Consider the following 18874-nt stretch of genomic DNA (forward strand, 5'->3'; position numbering starts at 1 on the left):
CCAAATAAAGACAAGATAATCAAACGAATAAAAGACATGCCCCTGTCAGCAAGAACTGTGCACGATCGTAGCATCATGATGGCAAATCAAGTCGAGGAAACACAAATTAAGGACATAAACGCCGGGACATACTTTTCTCTCGCGTTAGATGAGTCAGCAGACGTTAGCCATCTATCTCAGTGCAGTATCATTGCCAGGTATGCTGCAGGTGACACACTGCGTGAGGAAAGCTTGGCTGTTTTGCCAATGAAAGGGACAACAAGAGGAGAGGATTTATTCATGTCTTTCATGGAGTTTGCTAAAAAAAAAAACTACCGATGGATAAACTTATTTCTGTCTGTGCTGATGGTGCACCCTGTATGTTGGGGAAGAACAAAGGATTTGTAGCGCTTCTCCGTGAACATGAAAAGAGAGCCATCCTAAGTTTTCATTGCATCCTGCACCAGGAGGCGCTTTGCGCTCAGACGTGTGGCCAGGAGCTTGGTGAGGTGATGTCGCTGGTCATTCGAGTGGTCAACTGTATTGTTGCCCGAGCTTTAAATGATCGCCAGTTTAAAGCTCTGTTAGAAGAAGTTGGGAATCATTATCCCGGTCTGCTTTTACACAGCAACGTGCGTTGGTTGTCAAGGGGGAAGGTGCTCAGCCGTTTTGCAGCTTGCCTGAGTGAAATCCGGACTTTTCTTGAAATGAAAGGCGTCAAGCATCCTGAGCTAGACAACACTGACTGGCTCCTGCAGTTTCACTATCTCGTGGACATAACTGGCCATCTGAACCAGCTCAATGTGAAAATGCAAGGTATTGGAAATACAATCTCATCCCTTCAACAAGCAGTGTTTGCATTTGAAAGCAAGCTGGAAGTCTTTCTCAGGGACATTGAAACAGGTCGTCTTCTGCACTTTGAAAGACTGCAACAATTTAGAGATGCATGCTTAGCAAGTGACTCCACTCAACATCTGGATCTCCAGCAGCTAGCTGGCTTTACGTTCAATCTCCTGCAGTCATTCAAAGCACGTTTTGGAGAATTTCGTGCGCGCACTGGTCTTTTCAAGTTCATCACTCATCCACATGAGTGTGCAGTGGACAAAATCGACCTGACATGCATCCCCGGGGTCTCTATCGGAGACTTTGAGCTGGAAGTTGCTGACCTGAAGGCATCAGACATGTGGATGAGTAAGTTCAAGTCACTTAATGGAGAGTTGGAAAGTCTTGCGCGACAGCGAGCAGAGCTGGCGAGGGAACACAAGTGGACAGAAATTAAAAATCTTCAACCTGAAGACCAGCTGATTCTTAAAACTTGGAACGAGCTTCCTGTGACATACCACACAATGCAGCGTGTGAGTATTGCCGTATTGACCATGTTTGGCTCTACATATGCATGTGAACAGTCTTTCTCGCATATGAGGAACATTAAGACCAACCTACGCTCACGTTTAACTGATGGAAGCCTCAACGCCTGCATGAAGCTCAACCTCACCACGTATGAACCAGACTACAAGGCCATCAGCAAAACCATGCAGCACCAGAAGTCGCATTAAAAGTAAGACATATTTAATTTATTATACGTTAAAAATACTATATGGCTCTCAATGAAATATATTTAGAAATATTTGGCTTTTATGGCTCTCCCAGTCAAAAAGGTTCCCGACCCCTGATCTAGAGGTAGAGGAATAGAAGAGGGTGTCGTTTCCGCGTTGCCACACACATATGCCAACACATATTCATGCACGTATCTACTAGGACTGGGTGGCCAAAAATGTTATCACGATAAAACATTTAATATCAGTCGATATCAACAATTGTCAGTATAAATGTCAAATCATTATTTCTTTCAAGCTTAAAGGCCGAGTTTGCTCCTGAGAGAAAGTTGAAGAAACCAGATGGTTAATTTTGGTTTTAAAATATTGTAGTGAATTCGGGGGGCAGTCCGGGATCCGCCACAGCCGGTACGCGACCTCGCGTCTCCCACATCCCATAAGCGACAACGTTAACCAGTCGACTAAAGGGTGCGACCCGTTAGTTAAAGACCAACGTGTCTACTTATCCATGCACGTTACACTACCCCCCTCCTTCGGGAAGCGCGTCCCCGCGCTTCAGCATATCAGCTCTCTCACACCTCTGGGCCCACGCGCTTCCGAAGACCTCACGGTCTCACCATTCCACTTCCGACACTAATGTAGCGAATTCGGGGGGGGGGGCAGTCCGGGATCCGCCACAGCCGGGACGCCAACCCGTGTCTTTCACTCCGCAAGCGACAACGTTAATCAGTCGACTAAAGGGTCCGACCCGTTAGCCAAGGACCAACGTGTCTACTTATCCATGCACGTTACAATATATAAGCATGGGTACGACATCAAGTTTGATGTATGTAGACTGTACAATGATAACGCCTACTGACTCGCAGGCTCCGACGCAAGTCCATAAAAACGTCATCAGCGTGCGTGCCGCATCAGCGCGCGCAATCAGTCTACGACGCCAAGCGGGAGTCGAGTCCTTTCAGTAGTCGCCGCAGCTCATTTTGTTGCTCGTTTAAGTTTTGTTGAATCCATCGCATTTGGGATATCGATGCTAGATCTGTTTGTGTTTAGCGCCAGCAAAGATTCTGCGTTGCGTTGATCATTGCGTCATTTCGTGCTGCATTTCTATTGGATGGTTAGTAGACGTACGCCGTAGCAGCAGTCTCATTGTGAGATGGTCATCCTAAATTTCTGACACTGTCATGCTTTTGTCCCAGGTTATCTTCGGTCGCAAGACCGTAATAACGACTGACTTTGAACCTGTCTCACAGTGCAACGTAGGACCACCCTTTTGGAACCACGACCAAATATCGCCACGTTTAGTCATCTTTCGTCTGAGACGGCCCAAATCGCACAGTCTGTAGGAGGCTGCTCTTCAGTCTAAACTGACTGCAGGTATCCCCACCCTTACAAACAATACAGTAGCATCATGACCGAAACCAACGATCAGTTTCATATTTCATTCCAGAAATTGGGCCACCCCAAGGATCGGGTCCCCTGACACAAACAGAGCAATATAGTGTACACGGAGGAAGGTGGAGTCAAAGAGGCCATCTATGTGAAGATGGAACGACCGTCCCTGAACCGAGGGGGTTAAGAGTACATCTGTCGCCATCTTACAATGCTGTGATTGCAACTATTCCCCAATCGTCTGTGAATAGTACACATGGCTAGTTAAACGTCAACTCCGTCAGATTTTTATGTCTGACGGAGTTGACGTCTGACAGAGTTGACCAAATGAAATGTTTTTCCATCTTAACCGTGTGTTGTACAGTGGAGCCATTTTGTTTTTTCCTTAGTTGCTAGCTGCCTCCGTACCCTAACCTAAAATGCCAACATGTATTCCACTAATGGGAAGACGGTGTTGACACGTTAAAGCTGTGACTGCAGTGATATCAACATTGTTTGTTTAAAAATCATAAACTTGAAAACATTTTAATTCAATATCAGAAATCCAAAACACATATAACAGTAACAGTATTTGATAGCTGCACTCAAAATCAATATGTCTGTGAATGTTCTCATTCATCCAGGTCATGGTTATCCAAAGGAGTTGAATCAAGTGCGACTGGACTTGGTATATATCCGTGAAGACGTTTCGCCTCTCATCCAAGAGGCTTCCTCAGTTCGTGCCTTTCTGACTAGACCAAGCTAGTCTGACTGGCTGGTGATGAGACTCAGAGTTTATCCTCTAGGAGTCGTTGTCAGAGCTATTGATGTGCGTGGCTCTTTGTGATCCGATGTTTACCAACGCCCGTCGCTACCAGAGCCATAGATATGAGTGGCTCTTTTGTGTACCGATGTTTGGCCGCGCCCGTCGGTATCGGAGCTATTGATATGCGTGGCTCTCCTGTGCTCCGATGTCCAGCCGCGCCCGTCGCCATTGATTCAACTCCTTTGGAGGTCAAAATCAAGATCGTTCACGGCGCCATCTTGAGAACAGATCCAAAATTGCACAGTGAACGATCTTCGAGTGCAGCTGTCAAATTCGACATTGACATGTGAAAGCGGCTTTTGTACGGCCCACAATATATATTTTTTCACATTGAATCGTCTCTGTTAATTAGTTATTTTTCTGAAATTTCAAGGCAACTGTAGCAAGTTATAAAATTGAAAACTTACCAGACCAAGTGTCCTACTGTTGTATCCACGGCAGGAAGTGGAAAAGGGGTCCCCAGGGCTATAGCCATGGATGTATTACAATAGAACCATGGATGTTTTATAGTAGAACTGGATACGGCGCCGCCGCTCAGCCTTGCAGACAATTTGTCCAGTGGTCACTCGCGGTATTGCAGCAGAAAAAAAAATCCCCTGCGGCCCAAAAGCATTTTCCCATAGACCACCATTGTAAAAGAGACGCCTGTAAAACTGTTGACAGAACACCTGCAGCCATAATCATAGTCAATTATTACTCTTTGTATTGTATATTTTTAAGCCATGGGGTTTTAATCTTTTTTTAAATTTTCAAAAGCCCAGAAAAATCTTTTTTTTTTCTCTTCATGACGTTTGTGTCGGGAACGACACACAGGTTCAACAAACGCTGTTCGGATGAACAAAAATCAAAGGTAAAGGTGAATAAATGATAAAGCTGAGCCTTCTCTTTCACACATCAAGATATTTTGAGTTGGTGGCGTCGCATTTATTGGTCGCTTGTTAGTCTGTTTTGAACATAGTTGGGGTTTTTTTCTTTCTTTCTTGGCGTTTGTATAACTACATCCTGGTTTCAAGTCCCATAAGTCCCGTAGTAGTCTTATTATGCGTCCATGAAGTCCGCTAGCATAGCATTTCATGAACGCGCAGCACACCGGCGCTGCGCGTTCATGACTAGCAAAGATCCTCGTTCCCGAGACACAACATGACCGCGCGTAGAGTGCTCGTGCACAGCCGTGATGTCATCGATCAATCAATCAATCAAGTTGCATTTTATATAGCGCTTTTCTAGCTGCAACAGCCACTCAAAGCACTTTACAATTCTGGTCAAATCTGAGTTTCAGACACCTGTTATAATAGAACAGCAGCCGTTATGCAGATAAAAAGATTTTTCTGAGCGTTGGAAAAGTTTTAAAAAGATGAAACCCCCATGGCTTAAAAATATACAATACAAAGAGTGATAATTGACCATGATTATAGCTCCAGGTGTCCTGTCAACAGTTTTAAAGGCGTCTCTTTTACAATGGTGGTCTATGAGAAAATGCTTTTTGGGCCGCAGGGGATTTTTTTTGCTGCAATACCGCGAGTGACCACTGGAGAAGAAAATTGTCTGCAAGGCTGAGCGCCGGCGCCGTATCCAATTCTACTTTAATACATCCATGGTTATAGCGGATGACATTGCCTGATTTATTAAGGATTATAAAAAAAAATCTGACGGCTGTGAGGGGAAGTGAGGATACAACTTTGATAGGCAGTTTTTTATGAAAAATATAATTTAACGTTCACGTAATGTAGTGTAGCGGGACGGTGGCGCAGTGGTTAGCGCGGTCGCCTCACAGCAAGAAGGTCCCGGGTTCGAGCCCCGGGGTAGTCCAACACTTGGTCGGTCGCACTGTATGGAATTTGCATGTTGTCTGTATGGCTTTCCTCCGGGAGCGTCAGTTTCCTCCTACAATCCGAAGACATGTAAGTTAGGTGAATCGGCCATACTAAATTGTCCCTGTCCAGGGTGTCTCCCAATGACTGCTGGAATAGGCTCCTGAGAGCAGGGTAAGTGGCTCAGATGATGGATGCAGTGTGGGATATCTTATTTAACCATTCATTTTGAATTTATATTTGTGCATTTTTAGCATTTTTAAACACTTTTTTGGCAGTTTGGTATTGTTACCACTTGCCGAGGACAGATTGAGTTACGTGTACTTTCCAAGTACAGACCCTGCATTTTAACAAATTCTAATGCAATTGTTTAAAAATGTATGTATGTATGTATGTATGTATGTATGTATGTATGTATGTATGTATGTATGTATGTATGTATGTATGTATGTATGTATGTATGTATGTATGATTTTCAAGAACAAGGGTGATGTGCAGAACTGTAACAACTACAGAGGTATAAAGCCACAACATGAAGATTTGGGAAAGAGTAATACAAGGTTAAGAGGAGAGGTGATGATCAGCGAGCAGCAGTATGGTTTCATGCCACGAAAGAGCACCACAGATGCGATGTTTGCTTTGAGAATGTTGATTGAGAAGTATAGAGAAGGCCAGAAAGAGTTGCATTGTGTCTTTGTGGATTTAGAGAAAGCATATGACAGGGTGCCGAGAGAGGAGGTGTGGTATTGTATGAGGAAGTCAGGAGTTGCAGAGAAGTATGTAGGAGTGGTGCAGGATACGTATGAGGGAAGTGTGACAATGGTGAGGTGTGCGGTTGGAATGACAGATGGGTTCAAGGTGGAGGTGAGATTATACCAAGGATCGGCTCTGAGCCCTTTCTTGTTTGCAACGGTGATGGACAGGTTGACGGACAAGATCAGGCAGGAGTCTCCATGGATGATGATGTTCGCAGATGACATTGTGATCTGTAGCGAGAGTAGGGTGCAGGTTGAGGAGAGCCTGGAGAGGTGGAGGTATGCACTGGGGAGAAGAGGAATGAAAGTCAGCAGGAGCAAGACGGAATACCTATGCATGAATGAGAGGGAGGACAGTGGAATGGTGAGGATGCAAGGAGTGGAGGTGACAAAGGCATTTGAGTTTAAATACTTGGGGTCAACTGTCCAAAGTAACGGGGAGTGCAGTAGAGAGGTGAAGAAGAGAGTGCAGGCAGGGTGGAGTGGGTGGAGAAGAGTGTCAGGAGTGATTTGCGACAGAAGGGTACCAGCAAGAGTTAAAGGGAAGGTTTACAAGATGGTTGTGAGACCAGCTATGTTATATGGTTTGGAGACAGCGGCACTGATGAAAAGACAGGAGGCGGGGGTGGAGGTGGCAGAGTTGAAGATGCTAAGATTTTCACTGGGAGTAACGAAGAAGGACAGGATTAGGAACGATTATATTAGAGGGACTGCTCAAGTTGGACGGTTTGGAGACAAAGCAAGAGAGGCAAGATTGAGATGGCTTGGACATGTGTGGAGGAGAGATGCTGGGTATATTGGGTGAAGGATACTGAATATGGAGCTGCTAGGGAAGAGGAAAAGAGGAAGGCCAAAGAGGAGGTTTATGGATGTGGTGAGGGAAGACATGCAGGTGGCTGGTGTGACAGAAGAAGACGCAGAAGACAGGAAGAAATGGAAACGGATGATCCGCTGTGGCGACCCCTAACGGGAGCAGTCGAAAGTAGTAGTAGTAGTAGTAGACACAGTCTTTCAGATTTCACTTTTTTTTTTTTTTTTTTTTTATTACCAATTTCTTGATTTTTAATGCAAAGAAGACTTTTCGGGGTAGGACATGTTTTGTCCCTTATCTCGAGAATCAGTGAAACGTCCCCCAATCCTCTGTGAGTAGTACACATGGCCGTTCTAACTCTAGTTAATAGTCATGGCTATTTGCGTATGAAACTGATCGTAGGTTTCGGTCTTTATGCAAATGTATTCTTTATAAGGGTGGGGATACCTGCAGTCAGTTGAGAGTGGAGAGGTCACTTGGATGAGTGATCAAACGTTTCTCTCAATAAACGTTGTGTCCAGATGAACTGATTCAACTTTCTGCGATTCATGCTAGGCGCTCCCTGACCCCTCGGGACCCCGAGGCCTGTCTGGTAACCCTGCATGAATTGAATGAAAATGTGTACGTTTTCTATACAACGCAGAGACCCTTGCAAAACTTCCAATAGCATGGCCAATAAAGACACTAAACTTTGTCAACTGGTGACACATTGGTTGCTTTTCAATACTCTGTCCACGCACACAGCGTCTCTATCCAAGTCCCATTCCAGTGATCCATTACTGTTTTTCCCATTTGCTTGTTCAGTGTGGGGCTTTAACGGGTGGGCTTGTTTGTATTACTTGTCTTTAAACGTGTTTACTCAAATAATTGCTTTCCGCGACATCTCCGGTATTTAACCATGCGTGGTCCGACACAGGGACTTGCTGTTTTCACGCTACGCCATTTGTTTTGTTTTTTTCCCCATATGCATTTATTCTCTTTATTTTTAATTATATTTTTTCAAGTAAAATAAAAAAAGTGCTTGTCGCTACTTTCGTTCACGTTACAACCGGGAACAGACGAAAAAAAAAATATTTTTAGCAAGCTTTCACAAAGCTCGCGCGCACAAGCCGGAAGCGGATGTCTTTTCGCGTTGCGTCATCACGTTGTTACAAAATGGACCAGAACGTCCGCGGTGAAGCTCCGCTGGATTTTCATGATCGCCTTTTAGCGATAACAACAGCAAGAGACGTCGTTTTTTAAAATAACACCGCAACAACTGCATACTTTATGAAAGTAAGTGACTTGGTGGCCATTTGGAACTTTTCTCCAACCAATGTTGATCATAGCCGAGGTACTTGGACAAGTCAAAATCATTTAGTCATGCTCAGTTGGCAGGCTGAGGAAGCGAATGTAAGTTAGGTATCGGTCCTCATTTGGCAGCTGGGTCAGAGTTTGCTTTATATATAAAGTCATTTGATCGTATTGGCAAATTAACTTTGTTGCCTTTGGCTCACTTATTTGCTGCCTAACACTAGCAACATTATTGATATGACTGTTTGTTTACACAGTGACGGCAAAATGAGAAGTTCACACCTAGAATGAGAAGTTAACAATGTTCTTTTAAGGCTGTCTTTAATTAGACAGGGTGGCTGACACCTGCATATAAACAAGCGTTTTTATGCGAATTAGGCTTGTTTGCTGCGTTTTAAGTTTCAATCAAATCATAAGTAAATTTTCTATACATCAGTCTTGTTTGCTTTCCTTGTTTTCAACCCTAATATAATGCCTGTCAGTGTGTTTTTAAGTATTAATACCTTAGTTACAACTTGCAGAGTGAGCTTATCATATGTCAATACAGTGGATATGATGTAACTATACCTTAGGTGGGCTCAGCACCAAAGTAAAAACTGACTTGGACATTAGAGGGAATTGGGTGGTTGAAAATCTTGTCAGTTGAGTTATCAAATGGCTGCCTCAATTAAATATGCTGACCAGATATACACAGCTTACAAATCCACCTTTGTAAATTAACCTTTGCCAGTAAGAATATAAGCTCACTTTGCCCTTGACACTGGTGCATTAAATCAAAGTATTCAATAGAAATTACAACTCACTGCTTTTCATTTCTTTTTTTTTCACAAAACCCCATGGGCTGCTTTAAACTTTGCCCCTCTTAAGGCAGCAGGGGGAAAAAATGCAGGGGCGACATTGATTTTTGTTGAGCAAGTCCTCCTCTGGAGGAAAAATCATTTAAGGTGACACCCATCAGACAAAATCTGAGTGACACTCAAAGTGGACTGTAGATATGCCGTTGAATTTTTCCCCCTTCATCATATTTCTTACTTTGTTGATTTGTAGATGCTTCCTGTGCAGTGCAGCCCACAGTAGGATGATCAAGAATCAAGAAGAAGATGTAAGTAACCTCAATTCGATTGCTGTCAAAACTCAACACTAATATTCTCTTCACATAGGAGTTCCTTTGTGGCTGTGAAACTGATTCAACATTCTACAGGGATATACATCTACATTTAACAGAAGTACACACATACAATTTAAGCCTACGGGTGTCACAGAACAAAGCCTTTATTGATGTGTTCAAAAGTGTATGAAGAACACAGTCTATGGCAACCACAGCTTGCAGTAATTCAGTCTCTCGATCTTACCACAATCAAGCTAAACACAGATAACAAACACACATTACGATTGTTTATTTTGGCATATTAAGCAACCTCTTTGTTTTTTTTTCCTCAAGGAGTTCATTGCAGTGCGGGTCCAAGACCCCAGAGTTCAGAGTGAAGGCTCTTGGAATTCATATGTGGATTACAAGATATTCCTCCACGTGAGTAAAAAGACCTTGTTTACAACATGATTCTCCAATGGTACTTTTTCACATGGAGAGCATGCAGAATTTATTTAAAGGAAAAAAGGGTTTGGTGTCCATAGTAATGATAATGATCAAACTCATGAAATGAGTAGATAAAACATGGATTCTTTAGGGTAATTATGGACGAAGATTGAGGTGTAGTTTTCATGCCAATAGCATATGGGTTGGATTGCCGTGTCAGCAGTAAGTCACCATGACTAGATGGGTGAGTAACAGTTTTGTGGGTCTGAGTCATTAATTTGGTTTACGACCATGTGATCTCATGTGAAAGCACATGATGTTACCTCATCTTGATTGTTATGCTGTCTGTGCAAGTTAATATATGTGAAGCAATGCACTGCTGAAAAAAAAATGCATGCTTGGTGTAATCAGTCAGTGTGGAGCAAATGCAGGATAAATAAAAACTTATTGTGAACCAGTGAGATGTTCAGGGATATTCAGTTTATCCTTATTATCACTGATATATTGCCCTATTCATTTGCTATTTAAGTGGGATGCAGAACCAAAATATTAATAAAAATGCAAAGGTAATACAAAACGGAATTGAGTACCAGTCAAGCAACTACGTAACTGGCACTGTGTTTTCCCTGCCACCCTATTGGGCTTCCCTTTTTAGAATTCCATTGAGGGAACATTGGTGGCTCATCTTGACATTCTTGTTATCCAATTTCTTGGTCAACCCTCTGGGAGCATAAAAGCAATTCAGAAACACCTACTGTTAAAACCTGCCCCACCCTATGTTGTACCCATCATTGCACTGAAGGTTTAGAATTGCGTGACATTTTACCATTTTTATGTTATTAACTTTCTGTCCTCCTTCAAAATAATTCTTCTCTCCAAGGCCTTGTGAGAGCTTTAAAGAATTCACTTCATATCTTAACATTTTTAAGCCTATTAAGACAGAGATTATAAGAGTACATGTTTGAGGGCACGCTGTTGATTGGCCATGATCTAATTTGATTGAAGTTATAAATATCTTTTAATAGGCAGTACTATCTGGTATTATGCCAATATCTTAATCTATATTTCTATAGTGGTTGTTATTCCTTGGTGCTTTTTTCTACTGAAATCACCGAAATCCAATGGAAGGAAATCAATTGCTTGATGAAAGGTAGGAAAGACATGGTGCAGAAGCAGTGCCTCTGCAGACTTCTGGCTGTGTATCCTAATTGAAATTTGTCCCTCTGCTCTAGAATGACAGTTTCTTGCTATGATGTACATTTGACTATGGTGTGCAAAAGGGGAAGGTTGCTGTGCAACATGTTCATATTGTGTCATAGCTTGCTGAAACAATTCTGTGGTGTTAATGGGCTAGATTTGGCCTATTGTACAAGCTCAGCAAAAGTTTAAATGCTGGACTATATGACTCCTTTGTCATTCTGGTCACCACATTAGTCAGTGCCAACACTCATGATTTACAAAACAAAAAACGAATGCTTTGAAATGTTAATTTGTTTTTCATGATGTTATATCATTGACCATAACTGACATATCACCCCCCCTCCCTTTTTTCTTTTTTTCCCTAAACTGTCAGACCAACAGTAAGGCCTTCACAGCCAAGACATCATGTGTGCGCCGGCGATACAGCGAGTTTGCCTGGCTGAGGAAGAAGCTTCAGAAGAATGCTGGCTTGGTGTAAGTTTTGTGTTTTCTTAGGAGGAGGGGTAAGTAAGTTCACTGTGTTTCGGTGTTAAGTAAAAACAGGAAATCTGAAGGGAAGCAGTAGGGCATTCTGAGACAGACAGACAGACAGACAGACAGACAGAGACAGTGAGCGAGCCTAACATACCATCTCTGGACGACTGCTGTATGGGCTTTTACCTTCTCTTCGGGCTGACATTGCGTCATTTCCAGTTTAATTCATCCACATTGAATAGAATTACTTCATTAAGTTAATCTATTGCTTTTTAACTGAAATGTGTTGAAAGTGTTGTTATTCCAAAATATGATAATCGTGTTCTGATATGTTGCCTGTCAGTAAATTTTTAACAAACAAAAAAAATTGTACCTGGGCTTTGTTAGAAGAGATTTCCTCCTACAGACATCTGTAGTGAAAACAGGTACAAGACATTTTCTTCAGACTGTGGGTTCAATATGGCTCATAACCTTTAATAAAATATCATCATAAAATTCTTCTATCATTAATCTTGAACCCCCTCAAAGGAAATAATATGACATATTAACAAACATCAAAGAGATTAGTTCTCGTAGAGTTACTTGTATCCTCCTGTTTGTTTCCCAGGCCTGTCCCAGAGCTTCCTGGGAAGTCTCTGTTCTCCTTTAACAATGAAGACTTTTTGGAGAGGAGAAGAAAAGGCCTTCAAGTCTTTCTGGACAAGTCAGTTCCTCCTCATAACACCTAACAATGATCATTAGCAATATTTAATCTGCTGTGAACATTATTGTGTTATAAAATATACCTGTCTGACTGTCGGTGTGTGGTGTGCATGTATATTTGTCTGCAGAGTGGTACACATGACGGTATGTCTGTCAGACAGTCAGCTCCACCTCTTCCTGCAGACTGAACTGCCAATTGGTCACATCCAGGACTGTGTGCAAGGCCATACTCCTTATACTGTGACAGACGCCATCCTCACCTATGCTTCGTCCAATCGTGGCTTTGCTCAGGCTCAGGAGGAGGATCTGAACAAGGAGCCCAGTTTGATTGCAGTTCCCTATGAGTCCATGGAAAGGTATGTGGAAACAATGGAGAATGGATGATTTATTATTGAACTATAGATGCATTTCAGAGGGAGTTCCCATAATACTTGTATGGCATCTCTACTGTATGTTCCATCCTGTTATCAGCAATCAAATAATTGACAATGTGGTTTTCAGCTAAATTCAAGCTTGTTCTAATTCTGGAAGTGTTCTTCTGTGTGAAATTTCAATATATGGATACATACACTGATCAGCCGAGACATTGACAGGTAAGTGAATAACATTGATTATCTTGTTAAAATGGCAACTGTCAAGGGGTGGGATATATTAGGCAGCAAGTGAACAGTCAGTTCTTGAAGTTGATGTGTTGGAAGCAGGAAAAATGGGCAAGCGTAAGGGCCAAATTGTGATGGCTAGATGACTGGGTCAGCACATCTCCAAAACGGCAGGTCTTGTTGGGTGTTCACAGTATGTGGTCCAAGGAAGGACAACTGGTGAACCAGCAGTGGTGCCGTGGGCACCCAAGGCTTGTTGATGCGTGTGGGGAGCAAAGGCTAGCCTGTCTGGTCCAATCCCACAGAAGAGCTACTGTCGTTGAAATTGCTAAAAATGTTAATGCTGGTTATGAAAGACAGGTGTCAGAACACAGTGCATTACAGCTTGTTGCGTATGGGGCTGCGTAGCCGCAGACTGGTCAGCGTGCCCATGATGACCCCTGTCAGAACTAGACCATGGAGCAGTGGAAGAAGGTGGCCTGCTCTGATAAATCACATTTTCTTTTACATCATGTGGACGGCCGGGTATGTGTGCATTGTTTACCTGGAGAAGAGATGGCACCAGGATGGCACCACCACTATGGGAAGAAGGCAAGCCGGCAGAGGCAGTGCGATGCTCTGGGCAATGTTCTGCAGGGAAACCTTGGGCCCTTACATTCATGTGGATTTTACTTTGATACGTACCACCTACCTAAACATTGTTGCAGACCATGTACACCCCTTCATGGCAACAGTATTCCTTGATGGCAGTGGCCTCTTTCAGCAGGATAATGCGCCCTGCCACACTGCAAGAATTGTTCAGGAATGGTTTGAAGAACATGATAGAGGTCAAGGTGTTGTCTTGACCTCCAGATTCTCAAGTTCTCAAGCCGATCGAGCATCTGTGATATGTGCTGGAAAAACAAGTCCGATCTACGGAGGTGGAGGTCCCACCTCACAATTTACATGACTTAAAGGATCTGCTGCTATCGTCATGGTGCCAGATACCAAAGGACACCTTCAGAGGTGTTGTTGAATCCATGCCTCGACGGGTCAGAGCTGTTTTGGTTGCGCGAAGAGGACCTGTACAATATTAGGCAGATGGTTATAATGTTTTGGCTGATCGGTGTATATACAATAAACAAAGGACAACAAACAATATAATAAACATTTGTTTATATACAATAAACAAATATCGTATGCTGGATATTGAGTCACAAAGGACTCAATATCCAGCATACGATGAGATATGTTAATGGATTCTTGATTAGTAGTAAATGAATTGAAGTTTCAATTCATACTTTTAACTATGCCAGCCTGCTATGCACTTTTTTGTATTTTAATAATTTCTGTAACCTTCATATCAGAACTAGTAGGTCTTCAACCGTCAGTAAGCGCATAGGTTTTGTAAATCCAAGGTCTATTCTTTACTTTGTCCACAGCCCAGCTCCACATGTACCTACTCTGCAAAATAAAGACCCACCCACATCAAGCGACCCCAACCCTCTTGAGGCCATAGTGGAGATCAAGGTCAGCCACACTGACAAGTCCTCTCTTAAGGTCCTCCAGAAGAACAACCATCTAGAGGCCATTGTTAAGCAACACGAACCAGCAACCTTTTTTCTGGGTGACAGCCAGGATGACCTATCCCCACAGAGAGCCAGTCCAGCACAGCAAACCTTGCAGATGGGCTGTCGAATTCAGACACCAGTAGAGGTTCACTCACCCATGGGGACAGGCTTTGAGGATGACTGTGAGTTGGAGAAGGTGAATGAGGAACACGAGAACTGCACTGTAACAGAAGAGAGCCTAATGAGATTAGTTACGGCTAAAGAGACAGTTCCCAGTGGTCAAAGTGTCTGTAATCAGGACAGCCCAGAAGAAGCTGGTCAAACAGACGGTGTTGGGGAGGTAGCACTGGAAAAATTCAGCCATCAGCTAGAGGTTCCAGAACAGTGTGCTAGCCCTGAGGAGGAACGTCTGATGTATCTTGTTGGCTCTGAGGAATCTGTTCCACAGCAGATCCACTCTGACAGATTTTTTTTAAAACATGTCACCTCTGAGAATAAGGTCCTAGAACATGGTGACAACTACATTCCAGATATCAACTGTTCTGAGGAGAGTCAGGGCTCAGATGAGCAAACAGACCTAGATAGTGAACAGTGGGATGACCTGGGGTGTGGAAATGAGGCAGCACCAAATTCTGAAATCTGTGGAGAAACGCACAATATGAGCATTGTGCCAGAGGTGGAAGATGGTGGCAATGAGGCCATCATAAAAAAAGACTCTCTGGTGGACCAGGGTCAACAGGAAGTAGATTTAGTTAAGAATAGTAACAATGGAAGTAGTGAGGAGGACAGAAAGTCTTTGCTATCTTCAGATGAAAGTATCACAAAGATCAGTGATGAAGAAAGTATGCCCGATGAGACAGAGGACATCATCCAGAGTACCAATGGCTACTTGGAGATTCCTGCTGAGGAAGTTACTCATTGGCCAGAAGTAGAGGCCTCCAGCAGGGATAATATAGAACAACAAATGAATGGAAACTCAGTGGAGGAAGAAAGCATTTCTAATATACAAAGTCCCCAGGAGAAAACAAACCGGGTTGAGGCTAAAAAAGATGAGGCACTCCAACACACAGCTGACATCATTAGCTTGGCTAAAACTCTGGATCTGAAGTCCACTGGACCAGTGGACAGTGGAGACTGGACTCAACGGAGAGACGCCAACATCCCAGAGGTTGACTGTGTAGTTGACTCAACCAATTGCAAATCCACAGAGCAGATTATCCTGCCCTCTTCCTCTTCGAACATTTCAGAGGAGGGAAGTTTAGCAAATGTAAGAGTCAACAACACAGACTGAGAACCTCAGCCAGGGCTGCTGCACACTCACTGAGGCTGAACAACGAATGGTGGGAATGCCTTTTGCCAAAGATGCATTCATTGAGACTTGCACACACACACTGCATATTAAGAGTGAAAGTATTAACTAAGGTTTATTATTCACGTTCTGCAAGCATTGACTGGCGATTTGAGTTTTATCATCAGACATTTTGTAGAAATTGGTTTGTTTTTTTAGTTGATTTAAAAAAAAAAACATAACACATTTAACGTTGTCCCTTTACCTTACCTGTTCCTTGACTCGGCTGGTCTTGTTGATGGCAATGTTTAAACAGCAGAGGGCGGTAAAGCTCACCAAAGGATGTATGCGTTTACATCAAATGCCCGCCCATGGGCAAAGAGAACACTGGTTTTATGAACATATGGGTTCAGAGTTCATTAGCGTGTGTGTAAACAGGACGTTTGATGTTTTAAGTATCTGATTATTAACTCAGATCTGGTTGAAGATGTGTGACAACAGTAAAGTATTTTAAAGCTGTAAAGCAGAAACAAAGTCACTGGAGTATCTTTTAAAATGTGCTTTCTCCTTATTGTAGATAAACAGCTGTTCCCAATTCAAGGCTTGTAATTATGGTCGTTTCAGTTTATGTTTAACGATTGATAGGCTTTGGATAATTGTGGCTGCAGTAGTGAACTGCACCCCAGTCCACATCACCGATAAGGGCACACGGGGTCTTGATTTGTTCGTCAGTGTTTTGGGGTTGAAAGCCTTGCTATGAAAAGCCATTTTAACATTTATTTACTCAAGCCATTTTGAATAATAGATATTTAGTCCTCATTTCTAGGGACCCATAATTCCATTAATATATTAATTTCAATAAAGGGAAAGACCACCCAAAAATTGACTTGACCTTTTAATTGCTTATGAAGTTAAATGGGAAATGATGAATATAAAGATATTCACATTTTTAATTATGGCTAGTCAAAATATTGTTAAAGCATGAAAGTATAGGGAAATGCAAGATGATTTCAGTCATAACCAGTCAAAATGTTTACTTACGATAAAGCTAATGTAATTACAGTAAGTCGTACATTGGATGAAATGTTTACCATGTACTTTATCCAACCTCCTAATCAATTCCAAATTATTTATAATTTTTACTATTCATAGCTCCAGTAACAAACATGACTAGGTTATGCCAATTATTCCTGGTTAATTAGGGCAAGTTCTTATGAGCCTTACCAATCCCTTCTGAGAAAGGAAACAGATCACCTACAGTCAACGACCACCAACTGGGAAATAGATGTCAAAGATCAACGCAAAAGCTTCCTACCACTCTATAATCTTTGCGTCCAAAGTCAATCTGGACACCTACATTACATCACATGGTTTAATGTCTAAACCATGTGAAAACAAAACTTGTCACGTCATATGTAAATCGGTAGAAACGTTACTACTGCTTTGTCATTTGACAAAGTACCTTTGTCTGAAAATTGTACAACCACAGTTGTCCTTCGCTAAGCGAGGCTCGAGTGTCTCTGACCACAGCGTTTAGTTGAAAATGTAGTGCACTGCATGCAAAACCACATTGGTTTTGATGATAATATGTTGGCAATTCAAGTGCCTGGGCTGTTTCAGTGCTGGAAGCTTCTTGAGCGTCATTGTTGAAATGATAGGATGTTACATGAATTTATGCTTCAATTTTTTATTATTACATGTGAGTTTTTTTTTTTAATTTGCCTTTTTTTTCTATTTGAGTTTAGACCAATTTAGCGAATGGAAATTTGATATACAAATTATCAGTATTCTGTGCATGTGTGGCATGTTAGTGGTGTGTGTGTGTGTGACACATGGAAAGCTAAATATTCAATCTGGCTATAAATGGAAAAACTACAGTGCTAGGGTCAGGCTAATATTCATTAAAAAGATAAATGATAGAACAGTAGCAATATGCAACTGGATTCACATTATCTGATCTATGCTACATATAGAATATTTTCCCCTCTTCTGACCTGTAATGTATTGCATTTCCTCTTTTTGAGTTTTTGGTGCCATTCATATCCTAGCCAAATTTTCCCACAAACCACAAGTGAGTATTTTGCTACTATTCACAATTTGAGGTTTCATTTTCATAAATTTCCCTGAGAAGTTTTGTAGTGCACTTAAACAGATGCATGCAAACTAGGAAACAAAATATATATATATAAATATAGTGCTACTGTACATTTGTTGACCCTGTTGCAGCTGACTTTGTGATTATATTGTATGTTCTTTTAATTTCTGTCTTGTTTGCTGTAGTAATGGTGTGTTGAATGCATTATCGTGCAGACTTGGGCCTTGAGGCTGACATCCTGCTTACACACACTGCTGAGGTGACAACAGGGTTTTTCAATTAATGTTTGTCAAATGACAGAGTCTGGAAAGCTCCATTAATTTTCAAAACACAAAATTCCCCTTTTGTCAGAACAGAGGCTATTTATGCAAGCCTGAATCATTTTAAATCGTACCCATTCATAATTTTGAAAATCCGAGCCAAACTGAACCAGAAAATGTCCTCTTGAAATTAACAGGGAGTTAAATTGACCGAGCTGCCGGTTTGGACCCGCAGTTGGACCGTGATATTTTTACATGATAATGCTGCTTGTGTTTGTCATTAGTTTTTGAATGCTTCTTTTTGCCTTTAAAAAAGGGACCCAGATTTCATAGTTTCAAACAGAAGCAAGCCTTTTACTCATTTCCTTTGTCTCTAATAGCTGAGTTTGAAGTTTATTGTCTGTCTTGGCGTCAAAGCGGTGACTGCTGAAGGACGCCCAGATGGCAAATTCTCGTAATCCTGACACGGTAATCTGCACTGTTGCACCGAACAGATCGCACCGACCGTCATAGGATTTGGCAAAAGAGCGGTTTTTAAAATGAAAGTTTGTTTCATAGTCAAAACATTCACACATTCACATAGGTGAAAGCCCCCCCCACCCCCACCCCTACCTTTAAAGGATGTACAAGGGCAATAGTGTTAATTTCACTGTCATAGTAAATGGTGTCTGTTACCTGGGAATTTAGATGTACACCAAAATAAACCGTTTTCACCCCTGTGAATTGTTTTGTGTCTGTATGACTTCAAATTAAAGATATTATAATACTTTTAG

General features: G+C 42.1%; 1 protein-coding gene across 2 annotated transcripts; it reads left to right on the plus strand.

Annotated features, from left to right (window-relative positions):
* Nucleotides 1-8266: 8266 nt before the first annotated feature.
* On the plus strand, nt 8267-18824 carry snx11 (sorting nexin 11). Of its 2 annotated transcripts, none has more exons than XM_056297169.1 (7): nt 8267-8381; nt 9447-9501; nt 9841-9927; nt 11507-11607; nt 12215-12310; nt 12438-12665; nt 14330-18824. In XM_056297169.1, exons 2-7 carry the CDS (start codon nt 9478-9480, stop codon nt 15747-15749), a joined length of 1956 nt encoding a protein of 651 aa, XP_056153144.1. In that variant the 5' UTR covers nt 8267-8381; nt 9447-9477; the 3' UTR covers nt 15750-18824. The 2 variants fall into 2 exon arrangements, with proteins under 2 accessions (XP_056153144.1, XP_056153145.1); XM_056297170.1 differs by having other exon boundaries at nt 8276-8381; nt 9462-9501.
* Nucleotides 18825-18874: the final 50 nt, after the last annotated feature.

The sequence above is a fragment of the Lampris incognitus genome, chromosome 17 (genome assembly GCF_029633865.1).
Source record: "Lampris incognitus isolate fLamInc1 chromosome 17, fLamInc1.hap2, whole genome shotgun sequence".
In the NCBI taxonomy this organism is placed as follows: domain Eukaryota; kingdom Metazoa; phylum Chordata; class Actinopteri; order Lampriformes; family Lampridae; genus Lampris; species Lampris incognitus.

Excerpts from the sequence above, each read along its gene's own strand:
- snx11 (XM_056297169.1), top strand. The coding sequence starts at position 9,478 with ATGATCAAGAATCAAGAAGAAGAT. Across the intron at positions 9,928-11,506 it reads ATTACAAGATATTCCTCCAC|ACCAACAGTAAGGCCTTCAC; the intron begins GTGAGTAAAAAG and ends CTAAACTGTCAG. Across the intron at positions 12,311-12,437 it reads CTTCAAGTCTTTCTGGACAA|AGTGGTACACATGACGGTAT; the intron begins GTCAGTTCCTCC and ends ATTTGTCTGCAG.